Source organism: Physella acuta, unplaced genomic scaffold (genome assembly GCF_028476545.2).
Source record: "Physella acuta isolate Inbredline_101_S28 unplaced genomic scaffold, ASM2847654v3 ptg001077l, whole genome shotgun sequence".
Classification (NCBI taxonomy): domain Eukaryota; kingdom Metazoa; phylum Mollusca; class Gastropoda; family Physidae; genus Physella; species Physella acuta.
The window spans coordinates 18,975-28,515 of NW_026732594.1; the positions used below are offsets into that span (position 1 = coordinate 18,975).

At 49.2% G+C, this 9,541-nt stretch overlaps 1 protein-coding gene across 1 annotated transcript; it reads left to right on the forward strand.

Moving 5' to 3' along the window:
• The first annotated feature begins 545 nt into the window (after positions 1-545).
• Positions 546-9,297, forward strand: LOC131955542 (uncharacterized). The gene is made up of 5 exons (XM_059319699.1): positions 546-600; positions 1,338-1,480; positions 2,622-2,753; positions 3,255-3,404; positions 7,678-9,297. The coding sequence occupies exons 2-5, from the start codon at positions 1,388-1,390 to the stop codon at positions 8,221-8,223; spliced, it is 921 nt and encodes a 306-aa protein (XP_059175682.1). The 5' UTR covers positions 546-600; positions 1,338-1,387; the 3' UTR covers positions 8,224-9,297.
• Positions 9,298-9,541: the final 244 nt, after the last annotated feature.

A 9,541-nucleotide genomic window follows, 5' to 3' on the forward strand; every position in this document is an offset into this window, starting at 1 on the left:
ATCACTGAGGTCACTCAGCTCTATTGGGTACCTGGGTTTAGTCCACCGGGCAGCCCGTATGGATAGCCGACGTCATCTAAAAAGTAATCACAGTATAGTAAAGTGCTGCAGACATACAGATTTACTCTGCTTCACCTGTTCTGGGAAATGTTAGGTTAGAAATCGTACTCCCCCCCTTCCCACCACCCCCCCCCCCCTCAATATTCCAACTCCAATTTATCTACCGAATGCATCAACTGATCTAACTTTGCACTGTTCAGACTGTCATGAAGTCCACTTAGCCCCCGATCCCGCAGACTATCTTATTCCCATATCAAATCGATCAGATCAAATAACGGCCGGGACCGCTGTCTTGTTTTTCTGTGCTTGACTCAATCAACCGTCGTTTATTTGATGGCAATTAGGCCCGCCCCCCCGACCCCCACGGCCCATTAGACAGGTGTCTCCTTACCCAGTGTTTCTGGCGCTATGAGGGGAGGCTAACGACATCGTTTGTAGTTAATCAAAGGGGGAGGGGGGGGGGGGGGGGGGCTGGAGGTGAAGGCTTGGCATTCGATCATTCCAGGGGAGGAATTAAAAGCAGTTGTAGCTAGTGAACAGGTGAGTTGGTCTAACGTTTAATTTGCTATCAAAGGGAGCTGGTTGTTATAACATGTATTTAGTAGCTATAACGTCATGGTTGTTATAACATGTATTTAGTAGCTATAACGTCATGGTTGTTATAACATGTATTTAGTAGCTATAACGTCATGGTTGTTATAACATGTATTTAGTAGCTATAACGTCACGGTTGTTATAACATGTATTTAGTAGCTATAACGTCATGAATTTTTAGACCAGGTATGGTAAGATGTTTTGACACGTGGAATATGCTGTCACAGAAGAATTATTGCCGTACAATAATGTCTACATCTACATCATTAGGGCGTTTTTTTAATTGGGGGAGGGGGTGAATTTTATTCTAAACTACTAGTGTTTAATAGTTCAGTTGTAAAATAGATAACTGTCAAAATATATCAGTTGTAAAATAGACAAGTATCAAATTATATCAGTTGTAAAATAGATAAGTATCAAAATATACCAGTAGTAAATAGAGAAGTATCAGAACATATGTTTGGTAAAACATGATAAGTATCAAAATATATCAGTGATAAAATAGATAAGTATCAAAATATATCAGTGATAAAATAGATAAGTATCAAAATATATCAGTGATTAAATAGATAGGTTTCAAAATATATTAGCTGTAAAATAGATAAATATCAAAATATATCAGTGATATAATAGATAAGTATCAAAATATATCAGTAGTGAAATAGATATGTTAAAATCCATAGCAGGACGTATGATGACGTAATCCCACTACAGGAGAGCCAGCAGACGACCAATGGATGACGGCAGGTTAGGGTTAGTCAGACGTCATGCTAGACGCAACCGTCGTATGACGTACGTCATGAATGAGATCATCCGGAACAGACAGGTACGTTTGTAAAGTGGTGGGCAGGTGTAGGACATGTGTAGGACAGGTGTAGGACAGGTGTAGGACAGGTGTAGAACAGGTGTAGGACTGGTGTAGGACTGGTGTAGGACTGGTGTAGGACAGGTGTAGGACAGGTGTAGGACTGGTGTAGGACAGGTGTAGGACTGGTGTAGGACAGGTGTAGGACTGGTGTAGGACTGGTGTAGGACAGGTGTAGGACTGGTGTAGGACAGGTGTAGGACAGGTGGACAGGTGTAGGACATGTGTAGGGCAGGTGTAGGGCAGGAGTAGGACATGTGTAGGACAGGTGTAGGACTGGTGTAGGACAGGCGGACATGTGTAGGACATGTGTAGGACATGTGTAGGACAGGTGTAGGACATGTGTAGGACAGGTGTAGGACAGGTGTAGGACAGATGTAGGACATGTGTAGGACAGGTGTAGGGCAGGTGGACATGTGTAGGACATGTGTAGGACAGGTGTAGGACAGGTGTAGGACATGTGTAGGACAGGTGTAGGACAGGTGTAGGACAGGTGTAGGGCAGGTGTAGGACTTGTGTAGGACAGGTGTAGGGCAGGTGTAGACAGGTGTAGGACAGGTGTAGGACGTGTAGGACATGTGAGGGACATGTGATGGGCAGGTGTAGGGCAGGTGTAGGGCAGATGTAAGACTGGTGTAGGACTGGTGTAGGGCAGATGTAGGACTGGTGTAGGACTGGTGTAGGGCAGATGTAGGACTGGTGTAGGACAGGTGTAGGACTGGTGTAGGACAGGTGTTGGACAGGTGTAGGACAGGTGTAGGACATTGTAGGACAGGTGTAGGGCAGGTGTAGGACATGTGATGGGCAGGTGTAGGACATTGTAGGACAGGTGTAGGACTGGTGTAGGGCATGTGTAGGTGTAGGACAGGTATAGGACATGTGAAGGACAGGTGTGGGACAGGTGTAAGGCAGGTGTAGGACTGGTGTAGGGCAGTTGTAGGACATGTGATGGGCAGGTGTAGGACTGGTGTTAGACATATGTGGTAGAGGTGTAGGACAGGTGTAGGACAGTTGTACAAGATATGTGGCGCTTGGACAAGTGGGATTGGGTTAGGATCGGTTGTATCCTGTCTATGTTGACTGACCAATCAGATTTCCCCAGGCCATGAACGAGAGCTGGCTGACACGTCATGAACACAAGGTCAAGGCCAGGATGTCCACCGAGACGGTACTGGCCAGGCAAGCGGCGGTCAGACAGAGGGTTCTGCTGCATTGTATGGACGTGAGGAAACAGGTGAGACACACAGGTGTGTGGACATGAGGAGACAGGTGAGACAGGTGTGTGGACATGAGGAGACAGACAGGTGTGTGGGCATGAGGAAACAGGTGAGACAGGCAGGTGTGTGGACATGAGGAAACAGGTGAGACAGACAGGTGTGGACATGAGGAAACAGGTGAGACACACAGGTGTGTGGACATGAGGAAACAGGTGAGACAGACAGGTGTGTGGACATGAGGAAACAGGTGAGACAGACAGGTGTGTGGACATGAGGAAACAGGTGAGACAGACAGGTGTGTGGACATGAGGAAACAGGTGAGACAGACAGGTGTGTGGACATGAGGAAACAGGTGAGACAGACAGGTGTGTGGACATGAGGAAACAGGTGAGACAGGTGTCTCCAAGAATAACACAATGAACGTTACGTCACATTTCTTCAGTACAATGAGCGTGACGTCATCTCCGGACGTTACACCTTGGTCACTTTGATGTTTAACCAGGTGAATTTCCTCGCAGGCAACATCGAGTCAGACGAACAACCTAGGCAGGTATGCAGGTCAAACCCTGCAGGATATCCACAGGGAGACGGAGGAGAGGATCGCCTGGTACCACCCCAGCCTGAGGCGGCGGAGACTGGTGGAGAGGACCAGAGACAGGTGTCTGATGGTCAGTCTCATGGGGGGGGGTGTCTGATGGTCAGTCTCATGGGGGGTGGGGGGGTCTGATGGTCAGTTTCATGGGGGGACAGTGTCTGATGGTCAGTTTCATGGGGGGGGGGGTCTGATGGTCAGTCTCATGGGGGTGGGGGTGTCTGATGGTCAGTCTCATGGGGGTGGGGTCTGATGGTCAGTCTCATGGGGGGGGGGGACAAGTGTCTGATGGTCAGTCTCATGGGGGTGGGGGTGGTCTGATGGTCAGTCTCATGGGGGTGGGGGTGTCTGATGGTCAGTCTCATGGGCGGGGGGGGGGTGTATGATGGTTAGTCTCATGGGCGTGGGGACAGGTGTCTGATGGTCAGTTTCATGGGGGGGGGGACAGGTGTCTGATGGTCAGTTTCATGGGGGGACAGGTGTCTGATGGTCAGTTTCATGGGGGGGGGTCTGATGGTCAGTCTCATGGGGGTGGGGGTGTCTGATGGTCAGTCTCATGGGGGTGGGGTCTGATGGTCAGTCTCATGGGGGGGGGACAAGTGTCTGATGGTCAGTCTCATGGGGGTGGGGGTGGTCTGATGGTCAGTCTCATGGGGGTGGGGGTGTCTGATGGTCAGTCTCATGGGCGGGGGGGGGGGGGTGTATGATGGTTAGTCTCATGGGCGTGGGGACAGGTGTCTGATGGTCAGTTTCATGGGGGGGGGACAGGTGTCTGATGGTCAGTTTCATGGGGGGACAGGTGTCTGATGGTCAGTTTCATAAGGGGGGGGTCTGATGGTCAGTTTCATGGGGGTAGGGGGGTCTGATGGTCAGTCTCATGGGGGGGGGGACAGGTGTCTGATGGTCAGTCTCATGGGGGTGGGGGACAGGTGTATGATGGTCAGTCTCATGGGGGTGGGAGACAGGTGTCTGATGGTCAGTTTCATGGGGGGGGGACAGGTGTTTGATCTTCAGTCTCATGGGGGGGGGACAGGTGTTTGATGGTCAGTTTCATAGGGGGGTGGGGGACAGGTGTCTGATGGTCAGTCTCATTGGGGGGGGGGGGACAGGTGTCTGATGGTCAGTCTCATGGGGGTGGGTGGGTGGTCTGATGGTCAGTCTCATGGGCGGGGGGGGGGGTGTCTGATGGTCAGTCTCATGGGGGTGGGTGGGTGGTCTGATGGTCAGTCTCATGGGGGGGGGTGGTCTGATGGTCAGTCTCATGGGGGTGGGTGGGTGGTCTGATGGTCAGTCTCATGGGGGTGGGTGGGTGGTCTGATGGTCAGTCTCATGGGGGTGGGTGGTCTGATGGTCAGTCTCATGGGGGTGGGGGACAGGTGTCTGATGGTCAGTCTCATGGGGGTGGGGGGTGGGGCGGGTCTGATGGTCAGCTTCATGGGGGGGGGCGGTCTGATGGTTAGTCTCATGGGGGGGGGGACAGGTGTCTGATGGTCAGTCTCATGGGGGTGGGTGGTCTGATGGTCAGTCTCATGGGGGTGGGTGGTCTGATGGTCAGTCTCATGGGGGTGGGTGGTCTGATGGTCAGTCTCATGGGGGTGGGGGACAGGTGTCTGATGGTCAGTCTCATGGGGGTGGGGGTGGTCTGATGGTCAGTCTCATGGGGGTGGGGGTGTCTGATGGTCAGTCTCATGGGCGGGGGGGGGGTGTATGATGGTTAGTCTCATGGGCGTGGGGACAGGTGTCTGATGGTCAGTTTCATGGGGGGGGGACAGGTGTCTGATGGTCAGTTTCATGGGGGGACAGGTGTCTGATGGTCAGTTTCATGGGGGGGGGTCTGATGGTCAGTCTCATGGGGGTGGGGGTGTCTGATGGTCAGTCTCATGGGGGTGGGGTCTGATGGTCAGTCTCATGGGGGGGGGGGACAAGTGTCTGATGGTCAGTCTCATGGGGGTGGGGGTGGTCTGATGGTCAGTCTCATGGGGGTGGGGGTGTCTGATGGTCAGTCTCATGGGCGGGGGGGGGTGTATGATGGTTAGTCTCATGGGCGTGGGGACAGGTGTCTGATGGTCAGTTTCATGGGGGGGGGACAGGTGTCTGATGGTCAGTTTCATGGGGGGACAGGTGTCTGATGGTCAGTTTCATAAGGGGGGGGGTCTGATGGTCAGTTTCATGGGGGTAGGGGGGTCTGATGGTCAGTCTCATGGGGGGGGGGGACAGGTGTCTGATGGTCAGTCTCATGGGGGTGGGGGACAGGTGTATGATGGTCAGTCTCATGGGGGTGGGAGACAGGTGTCTGATGGTCAGTTTCATGGGGGGGGGACAGGTGTTTGATCTTCAGTCTCATGGGGGGGGGGACAGGTGTTTGATGGTCAGTTTCATAGGGGGGTGGGGGACAGGTGTCTGATGGTCAGTCTCATTGGGGGGGGGGACAGGTGTCTGATGGTCAGTCTCATGGGGGTGGGTGGGTGGTCTGATGGTCAGTCTCATGGGCGGGGGGGGGGTGTCTGATGGTCAGTCTCATGGGGGTGGGTGGGTGGTCTGATGGTCAGTCTCATGGGGGTGGGTGGTCTGATGGTCAGTCTCATGGGGGTGGGTGTCTGATGGTCAGTCTCATGGGGGTGGGGGACAGGTGTCTGATGGTCAGTCTCATGGGGGTGGGAGACAGGTGTCTGATGGTCAGTCTCATGGGGGTGGGGGGTGGGGCGGGTCTGATGGTCAGCTTCATGGGGGGGGGGGCGGTCTGATGGTTAGTCTCATGGGGGGGGGACAGGTGTCTGATGGTCAGTCTCATGGGGGGGGAGTCTGATGGTCAGTCTCATGGGGGGTCTGATGGTCAGTCTCATGGGGGTGGGGGACAGGTGTCTGATGGTCAGTCTCAAGGGGGTGGGGGGTCTGGTGGTCAGTCTCATGGGGGTGGGGGGTCTGATGGTCAGTTTCATGGGGGGTGGGGGGACAGGTGTCTGATGGTCAGTTTCATGGGGGTAGGGGGGGGGTCTGATGGTCAGTCTCATGGGGGGGGACTGGGGTCTGATGGTCAGTCTCATGGGGGGGGGGGGACTGGTGTCAGTCTCATATGTGGTGTCGGTGGGATGGTAAACCATATCGGTGGTGCGGGGAGTGACAAAGTTATGGTTGTGGAGTTGGTTAGTATTGTAAATGGAGAAGTGTTAATTAAGCGTGGGATATTGTTATTCTTTACCGTGTCAACATTGTAACACTGATATTGATATCACTATGATTATTGTATACCGTGTCAACATTGTACGACTGATATCACTATCATTATTGTATACCGTGTCAACATTGTAAGACTGATATCACTATGATTATTGTATACCGTGTCAACATTGTACGACTGATATCACTATCATTATTGTATACCGTGTCAACATTGTACGACTGATATCACTATGATTATTGTATACCGTGTCAACATTGTACGACTGATATCACTATCATTATTGTATACCGTGTCCACATTATAAGACTGATATCACTATGATTATTGTATACCGTGTCAACATTGTAAGACTGATATGACTATGATTATTGTATACCGTGTCAACATTGTAAGACTGATATCACTATGATTATTGTATACCGTGTCCACATTGTAAGACTTGATATCACTATGATTATTGTATACCGTGTCCACATTGTAAGACTTGATATCACTATGATTATTGTATACCGTGTCCACATTGTAAGACTTGATATCACTATGATTATTGTATACCGTGTCAACATTGTAAGACTGGTATTGATATCACTATGATTATTGTATACCGTGTCAACATTGTAAGACTGATATCACTATGATTATTGTATACCGTGTCCACATTGTAAGACTTGATATCACTATGATTATTGTATACCGTGTCAACATTGTAAGACTGATATCACTATGATTATTGTATACCGTGTCCACATTGTAAGACTGATATCACTATGATTATTGTATACCGTGTCAACATTGTAACACTGATATCACTATGATTATTGTATACCGTGTCAACATTGTAAGACTGATATCACTATGATTATTGTATACCGTGTCAACATTGTAACACTGATATCACTATGATTATTGTATACCGTGTCCACATTGTAAGACAGATATCACTATGATTATTGTATACCGTGTCAACATTGTAGCACTGATATCACTATGATTATTGTATACCGTGTCAACATTGTAAGACTGATATCACTATGATTATTGTATACCGTGTCAACATTGTAACACTGATATCACTATGATTATTGTATACCGTGTCAACATTGTAAGACTGATATCACTATGATGTTAATATTTATCCCGTGCTGACTGACTTGACTTGTTTCCTCAGCAAGGCGAGATTCTCCAAGAGAGTGACGTCAGAGACAGGATGGGCCAATTCTTCCAGGACCTCCAGGACGACATGAAGAGACACGCCCAGACCCGCAGACCAGCCCCGCCCCCCAACAGAGCCAGGTACAGAAGGGTCGGGGGGCTGCTGGTGGGGGAGGACGACGGCCCCAGGGACGGAGACTTCCCCGACCCGTTCGGCACGGTGAAGAAATACTTGGAGGACAACCCGCTGGGCCGCCTGGCCGGGCTCATCCCCAGCCGCTTCAAGGCTGAGCTGCTCAGGGCGCAGGAGGCCGAGAAAAATGGCGGCGCTGTTCCAGAGTTGGCTGATGGAACCACACGTCCGGGAACAACAGTTTCCAGCAAGGGTGGGGGAAGGCTGACAAACCTCTCCACGGACAGTGACACTGCCGTCCTGCCACGAATGAAAAACTTATCGCCCGTTACCGCCACAGCTTCACCTACTCGTCTGGAGAGGATTCGAACCCTGGTCTTGCCACCCATCCAGCCAACCAAACAGATGGTAGCAGACCTCCATCAGTAAACATGTACAACTGTCCCTCACACAAGCCTCTGTCAGCCTCTGGCGTGTCACTGTCTTGGACCCTCAAATCATAAACGTTAAAGTTCATCAGCAGCACAGATTTAATGTCTTTATAAGAACATTTATTTGAGCCCTGATTAAATCCCCCAGTTTTTAGTCCCTGTTGACCTACATACTCGGCTATTTTTAGGGACTATCAATTTTATAATCAAATATTGTGGCTATGATTGGTCAGTTCTCAATAGTGAAATATTCTGGGACTTGAAGCCGTATGGTATGATAACGCCCTGAGCAATGAAGAACTTGCAGCGATTAATCGTCACGCTCGCGTGGTGGTCGAGTGGATTAGGCCACAACAGACACCTCATGTCTCCTGCCAGAGTTCGAATCCAGGTGGGGCGGCGCTATAAACACACCTGACTCTACGCCTGGCCGGTATACCAAGCTCAGACAAAACATAGAACCATCGCCATTGGAGAAGTCTTGTTTTGTTTTGAATTTTAAAAATATAGCAGAATAAACATTTGACTCCACGTTTTAATTCCCCTTTCTGTAACTCGGCCCTAAGTACCATGTATTAGTATTAAACTTGAGCACAACTCAGGAGCCTGCTTTAAAACATCGCCAATGGCCACATCCTCTTTTATGTTTCGGTCTACTTGACTAATGAGTTATCAACCATTTTACTGTATTCGACTTCAAGGTGGCTCAGTTTGAGCCGGATACTTTCATTCATTACTAATGTATGATTTTTATTATAATTTTAATAAGCTATTTTTAAATAACAAATGGTCATTACAATTGTAGTTATAAATATAATGCAATATTTTTGCATAAACAAATTACGTTTTTTTACAAATTTGTGGGGATAATTCTACACGATATGTTCACTGTTATTATTTAGACAAGTAGACCCTACCAACTTTTAAATTAACACAGGTAAACATTTCTGCAGGTTGTTTTTTTTTTAATTTAATCACCACGTATTCTTTTAATGTGTTTAGTTAATAGTGTAGTGACTTATGGGGGAGAAAGTTTCCTACTTACACAAAGATCTATTTTCTTTTTATCAATCTTCTATATATATAATTCTCCTCTTCGAGCCGTTAGAAAACAAGCTGCAAACGCTCTCCCTACCTCCCCACCCCTACATGGTTTTAGTGAGCTGTGTTCACTCTAAATGTTTACAAGCAGAGCCAACGATTTTAAACGACGGGGGGGGGGGGGGGGGAGGAAGGGGGGTGGGTTATGGTCCTTAACGAGCTGCTTATAGTGTTTAAAAGAAATATTTTCAGTAGCAGCATTGGTACTGTCGAAT

Excerpts from the sequence above, each read along its gene's own strand:
- LOC131955542 (XM_059319699.1), top strand. The coding sequence starts at position 1,388 with ATGGATGACGGCAGGTTAGGGTTAGTCAGACGTCATGCTAGACGCAAC. Across the intron at positions 2,754-3,254 it reads GTATGGACGTGAGGAAACAG|GCAACATCGAGTCAGACGAA; the intron begins GTGAGACACACA and ends ATTTCCTCGCAG. Across the intron at positions 3,405-7,677 it reads CCAGAGACAGGTGTCTGATG|CAAGGCGAGATTCTCCAAGA; the intron begins GTCAGTCTCATG and ends TTGTTTCCTCAG.